Genomic DNA, 19,620 nt, shown 5'->3' on the forward strand with positions numbered 1-19,620 from the left:
TAAAACTTAATAAGAGGGAATTCTCATTAGTTGTGGCACTTAAACTTCTTTTAGACATGATTAGAATAAATTAATCTAAGAGGCCTTTTTTCTTTTTATTAGCTATATTTTTGTGTGCCTTTAATACATGGGGCTCATGTATACCTGATTGAATTTTATTGTTCTTCAGGATCTCTAACGGCCTGCACTCAAATTGAAATTATTTAGGTATGATTAGGCAAAATAATCTATGAGACTTGGGGCATGGTCAAATAAATTTACCCCTCAGTGTGGATTCCTGTATGTGGTGAGGGGACCTCCCAAGGAAGGTTCTGTTCTTTCAGTTTACCTCCTCTGGGATCTAAACATCCACCCACGTGTTTGCTGTGCGTGGCGACCCATGAAGAGGAGGAGAGGATCCTGGTGGTTGATGGGTCCAACCCTAACACGCCACTTTGGCCTTGAATTCATGTAGACGGGCAGCAACGGGGTGGCCTCCTTGGGTCAATCAGCTGGTCCACTTAGACTAGGGTCAACCAAGTACCAGTGTTGGATGTTCTCAACATGTGTTGTGAACATTGTATCTGATGCTGGTGTTTGAGTATAGTGCTCATGAAATCCTGGCATTGCTGCAGTGTCCTTGTTTGACATTGTAGTCGTTTTTCTATTATTATGGATCCTCCAAATAAAAAACTTAACTAAAATAGCAAAAAAACAGTCCATAGGTAAATGAACACATCTTGAAGAATCTGAGCAGCAATCTTCAACATCTGTAACACCTGTTATACCTGATTTTCTTTATATTGCATTCATTTTCAGACAAACCTTTTGAACAAATGTCTCCCTTTTTCATTCAAAAGAGACCAGAGGGACTTGCTGGTTCTCCAAAGTCAGTAAAGAAGCTTCAATCTGGTGATATGTTGGTGAAAACATCCATATCCCAACACAATGAACTTCTCTTGCATACCTATTGAGGTTACACCTCATGCTACCTCATAAATTCATCATGAGGAGTTATTGTTGAGAGGGATTTGATGAATATCTCCGAGTCAGAGATTCTTGCTGGTTTCTCCACTCAAGGACTTTCTGCAGTGAGGCGTATCTCCACTCGCAAAGATGGAATTACAATGCCAACCAATGTTCTCATTCTGACATTTACATCACTACGTCCACCTGCCACCATCTAGGCAGGTTATCTTAATTTCAAGGTATGGCCATACATTCCAAACCTTCTCCAATGTTTCCAGTGTCAGCGATTCGGTCACTTGAAGATGACGTTGTGGTTCCTTCATGTGTGCTCGTTGTGGTGGCAAGGATCATGATGCCTATGAGTGTGAAACGGACCCTCATTGCATCAATTGCAATGGCTCTCACCCATCCTACTTTTGTTCTTGCCCTAAATGGTTGGAAGAAAAAGAGGTGCAGCATTTGAAAACAATTCATAACATTACTTATCCTGAGGATTGAAAGTTGCTGTCCACCACTTCATCTCAGATGTATGCTGCTGCACTTCGTTCCACTACTACAGTGGGAATGCAGAGAGATCTCTCTGTGTCTCCAAAAGAATCATTCTCAAAATAAATGAAAAGCCTTTTGACTTCCATGGTTAAAAAAGTTGATGAATCAACTTCAACACCAATCTCTGTCCCTTACATACATTCCAACAAATCCTAAGATCTACTTCCTTTGATTCTGGGTACGGGCATTTCCTCAGATGCTTCTTCTTCTCCCACCCCAAAATGCAAAACGATCATTCATTCATGTTCTTAGTTACTGGAATCCTCTTCCAATAGCAAAGACCTATCCAATCGACTCAGGGTAGGATCCATGGAGGTCGATAGACCTCCCTCGAATAAAGACAGTAAAGAAAAAAAGCATGGTCATAAACAGAAGGGTTCTCCACCCAATTCATCTACACGTAAATAAAAATGTTGATGTGTACATTGTAATCTGGATGACATCAAAACACTGATTGCTTCCTACCATCCTGTATCTCTTTTTTTATAGCAAACATTTCTGAAACCTGCCGATACAGTCATCTGTCGATGATTTTCTTTGTACAGAAATAACAGGTTGTGTGATGGATGAGTGCATGGAGGGATGACACTGTTGGTTGATCAGCATATACCCACCCTGTCTTTGCCACTTGACACGCCCTTGGAGGCCGTAGCCATCCGTGTTTCCTTGGGTCATACCATCAATGTTTGTTCTTCTACCTGTTGCCTGGAGAGACATATGATCAATCAGACCTTGATGCTCTCATTGAATGGTTGCCATCTCCCTTTTTTATCCTGGGGGACTTTAATGGACATCATCCCTGTGGGGAAGTGTTGATATTGATAGGAGGGGTTGCTCTGTAAAGCATGTGCTCTCTGATCACAACCTTTCTCTTTTCAATACTGGTTCTTCTACTTATTTCCATGCACCTAGTCAGTCCATTATTGCTCTTGATCTTGCAATTTGCACCCTTCATTATTCTTCCATTTTTCATGGAGGGTTGACAATAATTCATGAGATAGTGATCATTTTCCTATAATTTTGAGAGAGACTGGTCGTGGTCAATGCCCTCAGACCCGGCATGCCCCAATGGAAGCTGGATCAGACAAACTGGCCCTCTTCACTGCTCTCACAGAACTTGATCCTACCATCATCTGTAAGCCATCAATAGACGACTGTGTGGCAGCAGTAATTGACTGTATTATATAAGCAGCTGCTCAGTGTATTCTTAAAACCTCTACACGTTCTCCACTATTTCCTCATCCATGGTGGAATCCTACCTGTCACATGGCACGGAAGGCTCAAAAACAGGCCTGGGATACTTTCCATAGATATCCCACACTCTCAAATCCCTTTGTTCGGTGGGTAAGACATCAAAGCCAGAAGGAATCTTGGATTGAGTTCACAACTGGGATATCATCTACCACCAGTTCCAAAGTCATATGTTACAAGATTCAAAAGGTCAGTGGGCAATATAATTCTGTTCCCCTCTCGATCTTGCTCTCTGATGGCCAGGAAGTAATTGATACCTGGAGCATAGCTGATACTCTAAGTGAAAGCTTTTGCTGGGTATCTAGCACTTCTGCTTGTTCCTCTACCTTCTTAGCCATCAAGGCTTGGGCAGAGCGATCACCTCTTTCCTTTCAAACTGATTATCTCTATGACAGTAATCATCCCTTTACACTGGTGGAACTCAAATTAACCCTTCATCTGTCTGGCAGTACATTGGTTGAACCTGATGATGTACACTATGACATGCTGCACCATGTATCTCCTGCTTCTCTTTCTATTCTTCTGGTTGTTATTAGTTGGATCTGGCAGGAGAGTGTTTTTCCTGATGCCTGGCACCAGGATATTGTCCTACCTTTCTCTAATCCTGGGAAGGATCCCAAGATTCTTTCAAACTACCGTCCATTTGCTTTGATGAGATGTCTCTGTAAGACCTTAGAGAGAATGGTATGTGCTCATCTTGTTTGGTTCCTCGAATCAAACAACCTCCTCTTGCCCACCCAGTGCTCCACTGTGGACCACCTGATTCGACTTGAAATGTCAATCAGAGAAGCCTTTCTCAAACGACAACATCTTGTATCAATATTCTTTGACCTTGAGAAGGATTATGATACAACATGGAGGTATTGTATTTTGCGAGACCTTGATATATATGGGTTACATGGCCACTTTCCCTTTTGTATTAAAAAAGTTTATAATGGACAGGAGATTCCAAGTTCACGTGGGTTCGACACTTTCCCATTCTTTTTACAGAAACTTGGAGTCCCTCAGGGCCATGTTTTGAGTTTCACACTTTTTAGTATAAAGATTAAAGCCATCACTGAACAACTCTCTACTACCATTGCAAATGGGCTCCATGTCGATGACTTTCACACCTCATGTCAGTTGTCGACAGCTACAGACTGCCCTCAATCGGTTACTGAAGTGGACCACAGCAAACGCCTTTAACCTCTCTCTCTAAAACTGTTTGCATGCACTTTTGCTGCCAACAGGGTATTCACCCTTATCTTGAACTCTGTATCAGTGAAGTTGTGCTGTCTGTGGTCCCTGAGACAAAGTTCTTTGGGCTTATCTTTGACCATAAGCTGGCCTTTATACCACACATCAAGCAGCTACAGGTCAAATGTACAAGAGCACTGAACATCCTCCATGTCCTCTCTTCCACCACTTGGAGAGCAGATCGATGTTTCGTGCTAAAGATATATCATACTCTTATTTGATCGAAACTAGACTATGGATCACTGGTCTATGGCTCTGCCAGGACCTCAGCCTTAAAGATGCTAGACCCCATTCATCATCAAGGACTTCAGCTCTGCACTGGAGCTTTCTGCACTTCCGTAAATCAGAGCTTATACACAGAGTCTCATGAACCTTTTTTGCACCTCTACTGTCTGCAACTGTCTTTATTATATGCTTCAAAACTTTGTTCCTTACCAAAGCATCCCACCTAGGGTTGTGTTTTCCTTCCTTCTTTGGTCTTTGTTTCCAGGCACAGTTGGATGAATTGGGTCTGTTCTTGGATAATGTTGCTGTATTCACTGGTCAGCCCATCCTTCCATGGCTTTTTACAATCCCCTAATGCGACCTATCTTTAAGTCATCTGAGAAAAGCAGACACTCCCGATTGGAAATACTGTCTGCTATTTGCTGAACATCTTTTGAACCATCCTTCCATTCCTATTTATACAGATGGTTTAAAATCAGGTGACTGTGTGGGCTTTGCAATGGTTTATTGTGTTTCGGTGGTTGCACACAGAATCCCCTTTACAGCTTCTGTGTTGAACTGTATGCCATTTCTCTTGCTCTTGATTACATAGAAGCTAAGCATTACTTGAACTGCACGATTTATACTGACTCACTTAGTTCTCTACTGGCCCTGGAATCACTTCACATTAGTTCACATCCTGTTCTCACCGATATTCAAAACTGACTGGCCCATTTCTCTCTAACATCTACTTCTATCCAGTTTTTCTGGATACCGAGCCACGTTAGTATTTGCAGGAATGAGCTCGTTGACACCACATCTAAACCTATCTGCTCTGGCACTATCACTGCTGTGCCTATTCCATACAGGGACTGTGGTCCTGTATTCAAGGCTCCACTCTGTGCCAGCTGGCAGTCGACTTGGAATGAACAATACGAAAACAAGCTTTTCCAAATAAAGCCCTATATTGAACTTTGGCCATCGTACTTCCATAAGGATCAGAAAGAGAAAGTTGTTCTAACTAGACTATGCATTGGTCACAGTTTTTTAACTCATAGTTTTCTTTTATCTGGAACTGACACACCAATATGTTGTCTGTGTAACACTCAAGTCACAATAAGCCACATTTTACTGTCTTGCCATCATTATGACTCTCAACGACGGCACCATTTTTAATGTGTTCTATCCCAAAGTTTGTTCCTAACGTTAGACACTGTTATTGGTAATGGTGACACTGTCCACCTTGGTAATGTTTTTAGTTTTTTAAAGGCCATCAATCTTTTTAATGCCAGTTAAGTTTTTTAATTTGTACATTAGACCTTTTGTAATATGATTCCCTTTTAAGCATCACAGTCCACCTAGTTTGATTTGAAATTAGAAAATAGCCATAATGTCAAATAACTCCAGGACTGAAAAGACCAACTTCAGGTGAATAATGTTGCTGTTTGAACTACCTGTTAGTCATACTGGTAATTTTTTTTTTAAATTTGCTACAAGTCTTTTAAAACTTTTATTACTTTAATTTTTTTAAAATGGCCATAACATCAAATAACTCTGAACCAGGACTGGAAACGCCAACTTCAGGTGATTGACAATGGTTTTTGTACTTACCTGTTAGTCTTCGTGGCGAGTTATGATAATTACAGTTATGCTACAGAAAGTCCTCTACAACTTGTTTTACTGAAGTTTTTCTCTTAATGCTGTAGACTAGATGTGAACTTTGGTTTTATGCCATTTATGTTTTAAACTTTGTTTTGTTTTACCTTAATTTCCTTTTATTAATTTTACTAAATTTATTGTTAACTTTTTACCAGATGTCTGGCACAGATAGCCTAGTTGTTTTGTGCCATAAAACACCAAATCAATCAACAAACCAACCAAATACATTTATTGAAAAGATATGGCCTCCTGAATCCAAAACTGTAATTAGATTTAAAATCCATCAAGAGATGATAGAACTTAGAGCTAAAAGTATTTTCCAGAAAAAATAAAACCTCATAATCATTTTATGAACCACTATGCTACAGCTGAAAATTGTTACAGATTTCTTAGTGTTAAAATGCACTAATTGTTCATTGATTAATAACCTTATTATTTCAATTTTGCAAGTTATGAAATCAGAGATTTATTTTTAAACTAATTTTCTCACATAAAGTAATGTAACCTCCTTAAACAGTATGTATAATTGATACTTCAAAATAAATGAATACTTCAAGTGCTAATAGCCAGTCCTTTTGCTGGTAGTGTATGTTGAAAGTTTTCAGTTAAGAAATATTTTCACAAGATTCTTACCAGAATTCTTTGTGTACCTGACTAAAAATTATTCTTTGCATGTGTTATTTTTTTCATAAAACATGCTTTTTTTTTTATTTGTTTTCAGAAAGGTCTCAGTGATTACACTTTCCTTCCATTTACTGCTCTTCTTGCTATTTTTTGGACCTTCACTTATAAGAAAGTTCCTGAAACAAGAAATAAGACATTTGAAGAAATCTCAGCATTGTTTAGGAGAGATGAAGTCCTTAATGCTAATGGCACAAACATAGACACAACTAGCAGATACAGATTCTCTGAAGGACCAATTACAGAGAAGTCTGAGACATGTAAGACCAAGCTCTAAAGTGATATCTTCATTCCACTTTACCAGTTCGCTAGTGCCACCTTCTGAGAAAATTTTTACATGACTTTTTTTATTCACAGTATTACTTACTCTATTTTAAAGTTGAAGTAAAAAGTTAGAATACTTGTTTACATTGATAATCATGCACTATGAAAAATTAATTAGGAAACAAACCATAATGTATGTGATGATGCGATAGCTGTGAATACTCTTTAGAACACAACATGGAGGCAAAAAACCAAAAAAAAAGAACAAGAATCTGTGGTGCCATTATACATGCTGTTAGCTGTTATCAAACTAGACTTATTATGACTTTATCTGAATTTAGAAAAAAATGTAAAGTGTACTCTATAAAATGAAATTAGGTATTAGTTTTTTTATATGAATTAACAATAAATAAAGTTAGTGTAAACCTTGAATGTTAATCATAAAGTGGCATTACTTGATATCTATAGATCAACTCTACATATTTCTAGTAAATCATGTCTGGTTCTTTAACCCTTTTGTGATGGGTCATGAATCAAAGGCCACTTTATCTTGTTTGTTGACTTGCACTCAAAAAAGTCTACCCTACCAAATTTTGTGACCATACGCATATTGCATTAAAAGTTGTAGTGTAAATACTTAGCATGTGCAAATGCGTATATGAACTTGTGTATTTTATTCTGAGCTCATTGTGTAAGGGTTAATTCAAAAGTTTCACTATTAATAATACATTCAACTGTGTTTCAATTAAATACAAAACTCTGCAACTCATGGAAATTAAAGGTTCTCAAAAATATCTGACTACTTTTTTATTCATTTAAAAAATTTTAGATTGTGGGTAACAATTTAGTTAGTATAGCATTACAAGCTCCATTCATCATTAGTTTCTTGGAAATGTTTCCAACTGCTAATTCAGACCTTCATCAAGTCATGGTAAAGACATATACAAAAGAAGGTGAAAAACTTTCACAGTATTACTGCAGTTTGGTGTTTTCCACTACCATGTTCCACACTCTATTTCTTATATATGTTTTTATAATGTCATTTTTATAGATGATACTTTATGCTGACTATCAGTTGAAACATACTTGTTATTTTCAAATAAGTATTAACATACTTGGAAAGTTATGGCATTTAACTTTATATCCTGATTTGTGACTAATTTTAATATAAGTGATAAAACTGGAAAGATTCTCATCGTGTTTATCACATTTTATAATGATCATGACATTAGGAGGGTTTTCATGTACTGCAACTGGGTTCAAGATTATTTATATCGAATATATTACACGTAAGATAATGAGAATGTAATTTTGAAACATTATATATTTCTAATAAAGTTTTCTTCACTACCCATTCAAGCTGTTTTCAAACTTTATATTACAAATTTATCTTGAAACTGTGATTAAAAAAAGACAAACTGTTAATTCTAGTTTATAATTATGTCTGTGAAAAGTTTTTAGCCAAACTTAAGTTGACTAGGAATTGCTGAAAGTGCTGGTAGAGGAAAGTGATTTTACACAGATTATTACTAGCATTTAGGGCCTTTGGTAAGCAGTATTTAATTAGCAGTAAGATTTTATTAGCATATTATAAACGTAGCCTATTAATTTAATTTCAAAATCAAAAATCTCACTACCTGGTGGTGCAGCTAATAAGCTTTATGTCTTATAATGCTAAAGTTTAGTATTTGATCACTGTGGTGCACATAATACAAGTACTTCATTGTACAGCTTTGTCATTAAAAATGAAAAACAAAAATAATGTTATACTACAATGGAAAAAGGGTTTCTAAATTAAGTATAGAAATTTTTTTGTTAAAGCTAGGCTTCTTTCCCTCCATGTCATAAGCCTGGAAGAATTTTAACTTGGTAAAGTTTTGTGGTCAGGAGATGTTTTAAACAAATCAAACTAGTCTCATTAAATTGAAATTCCAAGTCAACATGTTTGAGGGTCAACTCAAGATTGTGAAACAATTCTTGCATCTCTGTAGCCTATGAGTGTAAAGTTACAATACTTCTTAAATTTATAGTAATATAATGTTATTGTTTGTCAGCTTTGAAGCATAAGTGACTTGACATTGTGTGTCAGTTAAAATATGCAAAGAATAGTTTACATATAGTAATAATGAGCAGAAAACAAAATCAACATCAAATTGTATAAAGTTGTGTATGAATGTATTTCAAATATTTGTTGGTCAAGGCTAAAAAATAAAATTATGTTTTTAGGTTAAGACTTTTAGAAAAGAAAAACTTATGAAGCAGTTGTGTTTTTTTTTGCTAACAGATGCAAATTTTTCTAACTTCTAATCAAATATTATTAATATACATTATTATGGGAAAACGTATTCACTTCTGAATTTTAAGTCTTATTATTATTTTTAACACATTCTTAAGTACTGTTAGAAAATAATACTTACTTAATGGACTTCAGTTCAAACAACCAGTTTTTGTGAAATATAATTAATAGTTTCTACCCCAAATGAGATCTTGAATTCATAAAAATTTTCTTAATTTTTCAAAATAAGGACTGATATATTTAATTTAATTTCATATGGTATTCATTCTTTGCTTGGTTATCTGGATCTTTTTTTTAAAAAACTGTGTTCTCAACCTGAGTTCATGATTGAAAGACAGGCATACTTCAAGAGACAATTAAATTTTTTTTTGCTTGATTTAACATCCAGGAATAGGTAAAATATTTTGTTTTTAAAACCATTTAATTAATGAAGCTCTCCTAAATTATAAAAAAAATTAATTGAACTTAGCATTATAGTTCCCACTTTCTTGCAAAATGTTACCTTTTTTTCTTACAACCATGGAAACCATTTAGCAGTTAAAATTAAAACTGATTTAGATTTGCATGAAAATTTCAGTACAAGTTTGAAATCAAAGGGATATAGTTTTATATCTTCTATTTGTTTTTATTTCAGTTTAGTAGGTAATAACATATTTTAGAAAATATTAAAGCTCATGAAATGTATAAATATAATTGACTAAATTTTAAAACTGCATTACTCCAAACACGTGTTCAGTTATCAGTGGTAACTACTAGTAGCAGAGAATACTTGCTTTTTGATCTGTGAAATATAACTGCATTTAATGTAGAATATGGTTTACATATATATAATGGTGGGGGTGATGTTAAATTTTATATTGATGTTGCTTTTCTACAAACAAATAATAAAATCATAGTTGTTATAGTTTATTTCATTGCTGAATGTTTTGCTATTGTTGGAATTATGAAAATTGGGTTTGAATAAATTTCTATTTTTTTAGAATTCTCCTAAACCTGAGTTTTATATGGATATTTAATTTTGTGTTTTTCTTAATACTTCTTTTTTTACCTACTTATAGTTTGAATATTAAATAAGTATATGTAGATTAAAAACAATACCACAGTTGTTACACAAGTATTATCAAACTATAAAATTAATTCTTAAACTAGTACTCAAACATTTAAGGAAATATACAGTGATAAGTTTTAAAAAATCATTAATTTCCAAAATAGTTATTCAACATTATGAACCTGCAAAAAATGTGTAACATTAATTCCAATAAATTATTCTTCAGGATACCCAGCACACACACAAACATTATTCATTATACTCAAAATGTTGAATATGTTTTTGTTGGTGTGAATGTGTGTGGATACAGTAGTTTACAATTTCAAAATACTCAGTTTAAATTCAGATAAAAAGTTATTCATCCCAGTTTGAGGCTACAGAAATGTATGTAAATTAACATTTTGATTGTTTATTTAATAACCACTGAATTTATAGTTTATATTTTTGAAAGATCTTGATTTTTCAGATTTCTAGGAGTTTATAGACAAGATTTTAATTTCAGATTAGCTGCTAGTAGTGGTTTTAGTGATTTTGGAGCAACTTTTGTGCCTAATGTTGTTGTTTTTTGTTTTTTTTTAATCTTCTATCAAACACACTGATTCTTTCTCTAGATGGCACCTTCTCCCAATTTGGTGATGGACTACCAACTCAGGACCATCATCTCTAGGCTGCTAATTTCTTCTATTCCAGACTCATTTGTCATAACTTAATTTAGGTTGTTTATCATGTACTTTTCAGAATGGATTAATCACAGACAGTGTAATGTATATCTTAAGCAAATGTTCCATGCCAACAATAGATAATAGTCCTCATTATAATAATAATATATCTAATAAATAAATGTATGTACAGTGACTGAACATTGTAACCGATATTGTTAATTAAACCAACATTGAACAACGAATTGAATATATAAAATGGTCAAACTGTTCTTAACTGGAAAGCCATGTATTGTTTGATGTCAAAACAAAGCAATAATGCTTGTGTTCCTTAATTACCATTCTTTTACATCTACACACATAACATTGAATCATGAGCCAGTATCAAACTAGCATATAGATGCAACAAAACATATTTTGAGATATCTGGTCAGATGAATTAGTTTATATAAGTAATGACATATTTTGCCTTGGTATAAGTGTTAGGTTACTACCTTTTCTTTTACATCATCAAATATCAAGTTTGTCATTCATATGTAATTTTAAGAAACCATGAATAAAAGCAAAGGAGAATAAGTTATGCCACTTACACTGCATCTGCAATATTCAATGCTTACTAAACTTTGGGTACATTTTTGATGCATGGTTAATTAAGTAGTTTAAGTCATAAAAGAATTATCTTATGAACAGTTAGTGGGTTAACTCCATAATCCATTATGGTACTAAAATCATATGCCAAATGACATTCATTGATAACTTTTACTGAGGTTGGTGTTATTTGCTGAGTCTGTGCTCAAAGCGAATGTTTATTAATAGTTAAATATAAAGCTTTTTTTAAAAAATGTCCAAAAACTAACTTTAATATTTATCAGCTTTACATTTGTTTGTTTTTAAGGCCAGTTACATCACTTTCATCATTGCTGGGAAATGGATGAACTCCAGTATACAGAGAAAACAAGGGAGCAAATTCTAAATCATTTGGGAGTTCAGGCCTAAGGAAGGAGGTTAAATCTCTTTCTCAGGTCCTTCTTGACATTGGTGTCTCTACTAACAGGTGATTTCGGTATTGTCCGTGATAGATTTTTCAATGCTTGTGACGCTTGTTATCATAATAATGGAATGCATTTGATACTGGTGGGTTAATACTGGCATGCTTATACTATACTGCTTAGTAAAAAACGACAAATTGATTAGAATACTGATTGATGGCCATGCTCTTTATAACTATGTTATAAATTTCCAGAAACATGATTTGTAAAAATGCGATGGTGAGATAACTGGATTTTATCAATGGCCATAATTATAATTTATATTGGCAGGTGACATAAGGTTAACATTCTGATAAATTACATACCACAGTTTCTATAATTTTTTTTACTAGCACGGTACATAATAAAGGTAATATTCATATTACTGGATTGATATTGCTATTCAAAACCTGTTGCTCTACTTCCATTTAAATATAATACTAATAGAAAAAAGCATGGCCTTTTTTTAGTATTACTGCACGAAATTAATTAATAATTAGTGCATGTGGCTGTACAATTTATGAGATCGAGTTGGTCTTCAAGGTATATCACATCAGTTTCGTGTGCAAGATTTTGCTGTTGTAAATAATTCAGTATGTGACTGTTAGTATCATTTAATTTTTTGTATTAAAATAAATCACAAGAACAGCATGGGGTTTATTTATCTTTCAGGTATGGGTTCTTATACCCATAAATTATGGAAAATTTAACGCCACATTAATTCAAACTTGGCTGAGGTTTTATACTAACGAATGGTAAACGCGTGGGATAAATTGGTACATAGTAGTAGTTCGTGTTATTACGGTTGTTAGTTGTACTACGTATTATTCCGACCTCAACTGTAATTGAGACCGATCCCACTGTCTATACCATGATATGTAAATTTAAGTTTGTGAATAATCAATTAACATTTATCTTTTGGTACCATAGCCATGAAAATCAATTATGTAACACCGTAGCTACAGCAGGCCAGAACATGTAGAAACTTTGTGTAGAATTTAAAATAATAATTTTAAATCGATACACAACATCGAATAACCTCCCCAGTGATTTCAGCGAGATCAGAAAGTTGCAGAATACTGAAATTAACAAGACACAAAAATGTGAGGTGGTGGAGTAAAAATATAAAATACAAGACCATTGTTCTGGTACTATATATAATTGTTTAAATAGGATTTTTAAGTTCTTACACAGTTATATCATTATAAAACTCAAAATTCACCATACATATTTTTGGGGATTCACAAAAAAGAAATCTTCATTGATAGCCGATAATCGGCACATGAATAGAAGTTTTAATTTATTTATAGCATGAACCGTAAAATGGAGATTATGTTTAATATTCTGTATGGGAAACAAATCTGAATAATATCTTATAACAAACATGAAACCGTATTATTTATGCAAAAAGAAACAAGTGAGTGCAGTGTTTTCAAATATCACGATAACATGCTGTTTTCGAAGTTGGTAGAAACAATGTAACAATAGCTTTTACTGGAAGTCTCGACTCTGGAGAGGCAATTATTGGCTCAATCTATATTACTAAAATATTTACAAAAACATCAGTGTACTTACTTTTTCTAAATGTCAACAATAGTGAGTAAATGTACCACGAAGGTTATGATAGCATAACCGCTATATAATGTGGTTTGATTGATTTTGCTGACGTATAAAGCAACCTGTTGTGTGTTAATTCAAATACTACTCAATTCCATTTTACAGAATCTCAAGTGTTCTTTAAACATAGGTGCTCCAAAATAGTGTAATTAATATATATATATATATAACCACATTCTTTAAACACGCCAGTTACTTTTTCAACAGACAATATGATCCTATTTTCTCCTAATATATAATTTATAAAGCACCTTCTTAAAAAGTGCCAAAGCTTTATGAACATCTTAATGCCTCTTCTGTAATGAATGGCGCTAACAGGACATTATAAGTTATTTAATTTGAAAATAGTTTGTACCGCTGTCGTGTTACTGTGATTCAGTGGTATAATAAAAAGTGCACAGTGTTGATATTTAGTTCCTACCATGCCTTATGATAAGCAGTGCACTGCAATCATGTTCCAGTGTTATGATTTAGTTTGTTTGTTTGTTTTTACCCTGGCTCAAGGTAAATAACGTTCTGTAACCACGTCCCAGTGTTATTGTTTAGTTATTTTATTACCATGACTCATGGTAAAGAATATTAGTTCTGTTACCATGCCACAGCGTTATTTTTAGTTGTTGTTTTTTTACCCGACATGGCCAGGTGGTTAGAGTGCTTGACTCGTAATCTGAGGGTCGCGGGTTCGAATCCCCGTTACACCACATATACTCACCCTTTCAGTGGTGGAGGCGTTATAATGTGGAAGTAACTCACACTTTTCGTTGCTAAAAGAATAGCCCAAGAGTTGGCGGTGGGTGATGATAACTAGCTGCCTTTCCTTTTGTCTTTACTAAATTGGAAAGGGCTAGCGCAAATAACCCTCGTGTAGCTTTGCGCGAAATTCAAAAACATAGTTCTTTTTTACCATGGCTTATGGTAAACAGTATTCTGTAATTGTGTCCCAGTGTTATTTAGTTGTTGTTTTTTTCACTACTGTTAGGCATTAAATTGTAATACTATTTACAATAACGGTTGTTACAAATAATGTTATATGTACAAAAGTTTTGCAAAAGAGTCTCCTTTCGGGTTTGTAACTTCTTTGATGTCTTATCGAGGATTCATAATGATCGAATTAATTTCGAGCTGATGTACATTGGTCACACCAAGTTTTTCACCCATATGAATTTGTTGAAGTTAAATGGTTTGTAATGTTGAAATCTATAAGCGTTTCTGGTCAATTAATAAGCGTTAATCTCAGTTATAGTTTCCAAGGTTTATAATATACCAACTATAGCAAACCAGTAATATATACTGTCTCTTGGCGCTTTGCGTCGGCTACATTTATAGGCGTGAGGAGAGTTTCTAGAAATTCCAGCCTGCACAACAATACTGACGATGAAGTAGTGTTTAAGTCACGTACATTGTTGATTCTTACACTAGATAATCTTTTAGTTTTAGTGAATAGGCGGGAAATTTCTCAATACGGATTTAACAGTATAAATTAAGTACATTTCTAAGTATATATTTAACTTCAAGAAACATCGATATTAAAATAGGTATATAACCGTAAATTCGTTACATCATGAAAATTGGTATTGTCCTATATCAATCTCCTGTTGTTAATGTTTTTGTTTGAAATGATTATAGCAAGCGCTAGCAGTTCTGTAATGAACAACTGTGTAACGCTTCCAGGTGTAAGTTGTCTGCAACAGTTCAGTCTTGACCACTCTAAACCTATACCTTGAAATTACAACATATATCTACAGAGAACATCAACCTTGAATTACCTCTTTGTTTTTATTATACCGTTGGACTGAAAATTAGTGGAAGATGATCTTCGTTCGTGTGTTACTAGCTTAATTTGTCCGTGAAAACATAGAGTGGTATTTTTGCAGTTTTGTGTATGAGTGGACCGAGAAGCGTCATTAATTTATTCTCGGACTAGATGTATGTGTTATAAAACTTTGTGTCCGTTTTATCCTTGTCACATTATTCGTGCAGAACCCAGTTTATTTACAGTTGGGGTAACTGACTCAAAAAAAAGTCAATCAAATAAACAGTATTATTTCAACTATATTTGGGTGTACGGTATGACCTTTACTTTTCCGTTATCGTATTGTACTGTAGATATATTTTTTCACATTTTAAACTTAATCTCTAACACCTATCAATCCTTGTACTGAAATTGTGTTTTCAATCTTTGAATATCAGTGGCTCACTACAAGCTAAATTTACAATAATACGGGTTGTTTGTTTGTGCCCTCCGCTAGTACAGCGGTATGTCTACGGATTTACAACGCTAAAATCAGGGTTTCGCTTCCCCTCGGTGGGCTCAGCAGATAGTCCGATGTGGCTTTGCTATAAGAAAACACACTTGTTTGTTTTTGAATTTCGCGCAAAGCTATTCGAGGGCTATCTGCGCTAGCCGTTCCTAATTTTGTAGTGTAAGACTAGAGGGAAGGCAGCTAGTCATCACCACCCACCGCCAACTCTTTGGCTACTCTTTTATCAACGAATAGTGGGATTGACCGTAACATTATAACGCCCCCACGGCTAAAAAAGCGAGCATGTTTGATGCGACGGGGATGTGAATTCGCGATTATGAGTCGCACGCCTTAACCCACCAGGTTATGCCGGGCCGCCAGTAAGACTGATTTGCTAGCTCGTAACTTTTTCTGATAGATCAAATTAATTCAAATAAAATAAGAATAAATAATCAGCACTGAAAATAAATAAATAAAATATTTTAGTTATTAACCTGCTCGTTATTAAGAAGCAAAAAACTAGCGAACGAGTACACTTGTTTTCATTTCGTATACAACACACGGCATGTAGTCTGATGTGACTTTGTTGTAAAAACAACAACAATGTTTCCCTGTCAATACTTATAAATCAATATAAGGGTTATTACTCTGATGTCTTTAGAATCAAGATGCAACAAATATAAATCGGTGTCATTTATAATAACACTTACAGGACTTAAATAAAATTCATAATAATTGCAAGTTAGCTTTCTCATTCTAGTTCACCCTGACAGTTGTTCTTATTGATAAAACTGAAGATATACTATCATGTGTGTCGTACTCAAACTACCTACTAATCCCTAATATTTAGCGAAAGGCCTCATCGGTTCTAGTTATGACAGACGTAGTGTGGTTCACATGTTAGTAAATATTATTTTTATGTTTTTACTTGTACTGCCTTAAAATTAGTATTTCTCTCATTGTTTTGGTTATCAGCATGGCCAAGCGTGTTAAGGCGTGCGACTCCTAATCTGTGGGTCGCGGGTTCGCATCCCCATCGCGCCAAACATGCTCGCCCTTTCAGCCGTGGGGGCGTTATAATGTGACGATCAATCCCACTATTCGTTGCTAAAAGAGTAGCCCAATAGTTGGTCGGCGGGTGGTGATGACTAGCTGCCTTCCCTCTAGTCTTACACTACTAAATTAGGGACGGCTAGCACAGATAGCCGTTGAGTAGCTTTGTGCGAAATTCAAAAACAAACAGTTATCAGCATTTATCTCTAGAATATGTTTATTACCTTAGTGTTTTGTGACCGTGTCCAACTATAGTTTACTATCATGGGCCATGATGAACAGTGTTCTGTGGCCATTTCCCAGTGTTATTCTTTAAGTTTTTTACCACGGGCTTTAGCTAGCAGTGTTGTGTAACTATATCGTAGTGACTAACAATGATAAATGTCTAACGGTGCTGTCAGTATTTTGCGATATGGCAGGCTTTTAGAGCAGTCAAACTGAACATGGGCGTTTATGTAACATGTTGTTAAATTAGATTAACGCTATTAAAGTAAAAAAATAAATGATTTCACTGTAGCAAAAGTAACGCAGCAATCACATGAGAAGTATAAAAGTGAATAAGAGTTTCAACACAATATTATCGACAAAATAATGTCAAGTTAGGCTTAAAGTTAAGCACAAAGCTACACGATGACCTGCTTACTACGGTTACTAAAACCCAGATTTTAGAGTTAGAAGTCCGCCGACATACCGCTGTATTACCAGCGGGCTTCTGATGACAAAATGCCCGCCATGATAACTACTCCTATAGTCAGTCTTTCGTATGAATGACAAGTGTGAGACATAAAAACCAAACAGTGTCTGATTTTATTATATTTCGCTTTCTCTCTACTCAGCATTTGACACAGATAACCAAGTTGCTTTGTGCCATGAAACACCAAACTACTCAGCATTTAAGTATGCTTTTTTCCCTCTCCTGTTACTCAGTGATAAACATGAGAATATAAAGCTACAATTTGGGGTTCGATCGCCCATCGAGTAGCTTCGAGTTTGAAACGGAAGAAATGCGAATAATCGAATTGTGCCACGTAACGAAAGTTACACATCTGTAATCAAACAATGGGCTTTCATCAGTGTGGTCACAGCTAGTGCGTCTTTTTGTAATTAAGTTACTATCAAGTCTGGTTTTCTTATAGTAAAGCCACACCAAGTTATCTGCTATTTTCACCGAGGGGAATTGAACCCTTGATTTTAGCTTGTAAATCCAAAGACTTAACGCTGTCCAACCAGGAAACTACTATAAATACATAAACACAAGTAACTGTTTATCACGTCTCACTTTAATTTCTTTTTGACCTATAAATGTCAGGAAAAACAAATTGTTGATGTCATCCTCAGGCATGAATTGTGGAATTTCTATGGCCAATTTATGCTGCCTTTTTTTTCGCTAGTTTTGGATGATGCAATATTTTCAGTATGCATTGCTTTAAAATGTTTAGATTTTTTTGCAAAAAGTTACGAAAAGAGTTTTTTGCACATAATCATCTCTAATTTTGAACTGATAGATTAGAGGGAGAGTAGCTAGTCGACAACACTTATCGCCAACAATTATGTGGCCGAACAGATGGATTTAACCGTCACTCTTGTAACGCACCAATGACCGCAGAGTCCTTTTTTTTTGCAATAAAGAGACTCAAGCCATAAATCCTCAGAGATACAGTTAGGACATTAACCATTATGCCACACCACCCTCAAGTAAGAGCGAATGTAAATAAAAATACCCTTTTTTATGTTTTGTTATAAAACAATATCCTTGATGTTTTTGTAATGTAATATATTTATACAGTAAACAGTATAAACATGTTTTTAATTCTTTTCCATCCTAGTTGTGCAGTATGTTTATTTTTCAATTATTAATAATAAAGTGTCATGTAAACGTGTTGGTTTAGCTGTTTATATGATTCAAAATGATTCCTAGTGTTTGTTGCCATTTTCTTATTTCAGTCGTAGGTGTTATTGAAGCGTGTTTTTAGTCTATATCGTTGTTTTCTGTGTGCCTCTTGTTTAAATGGCCACTGAAAGCAATAAATTGTCGTTTCTTATTGCTGTTGTTGTTTTTTTAATAATAAATTTAAACCAAAGGAAGCCGAGAGACTGATATTTTGATAAATGTTTATGCAAACAACCAATGCGATCATAAGCTAAAAAATATAGTGCATTTAAACTATTTGATTGATTGTAAAAACAACTATATGCCAAGGTTTTAATACTTTCAACGTTGTTGAAAAGAATAGTGGTACTTATATGCCATTTAAAGTTCCTGTTTTAAGTAAAAATAACTATTTCGGATCTTGTGAAAGCAATTTATTGATAAGGCTATTAACAAATTTATATTTTTAAATAATAATATAACTTGTTTTCAATCTCGTGTGTCGAGGCCTTCACGAAACGAAGTTCGAGTAGTAGCACTAAATTACTAAGGTTCCATTAATTAAATCAAGTACTGACTTAAAAGTTACAATCAATGGAAATTCCTAAAAAGGTTAAGAAGTATCATTAAAAATGAGAGCTCGTTATAAGAAAATTATTGAAGTGATGAACATACAGAGTATATAAAGACAATATATCGTATATTAAAGCTTTTCTTAGTTACCGTTAACCTAACTGGTTTAACATCAGCCCACTGTATAGTTACTTTGGTTAGCTAAGTGATAGTAAAATATTTTTTGATTCACTTATTCAAGTAAGTCATTAGCAAAATTTATAATTGTAAGTACTCCATAATTCCTTAACTGTTAATCTAAGTCATTATAGAAATGTATTTTTATTTACAAACAATAATTCTGTTTACAATAACGGTTATTACAAATTATGGCCTACAGAGTTAACAACCTATATAACTTTCTACAAGTTGTCTTTATTTTCAAAGATGTAATCAGTCTAT

At 34.4% G+C, this 19,620-nt stretch overlaps 1 protein-coding gene across 4 annotated transcripts in view; it reads left to right on the forward strand.

Annotated features, from left to right (window-relative positions):
- The window catches only part of Glut1 (Glucose transporter 1), a 189,732-nt gene extending 178,678 nt beyond the window's left edge, over positions 1 to 11,054 (forward strand). For all 4 annotated transcript variants that reach the window (XM_076452041.1, XM_076452051.1, XM_076452061.1 and 1 more), the window contains 2 exons: positions 6,569 to 6,788; positions 10,748 to 11,054. In XM_076452041.1, coding sequence (XP_076308156.1) covers positions 6,569 to 6,788; positions 10,748 to 10,803 — 276 coding nt within the window. In that variant the 3' untranslated portion in view covers positions 10,804 to 11,054. The remainder of the gene's footprint in view (positions 1 to 6,568; positions 6,789 to 10,747) is intronic.
- The last annotated feature ends 8,566 nt before the right edge of the window (positions 11,055 to 19,620 follow it).

Source organism: Tachypleus tridentatus, chromosome 1 (assembly GCF_004210375.1).
Source record: "Tachypleus tridentatus isolate NWPU-2018 chromosome 1, ASM421037v1, whole genome shotgun sequence".
NCBI classification, from domain to species: domain Eukaryota; kingdom Metazoa; phylum Arthropoda; class Merostomata; order Xiphosura; family Limulidae; genus Tachypleus; species Tachypleus tridentatus.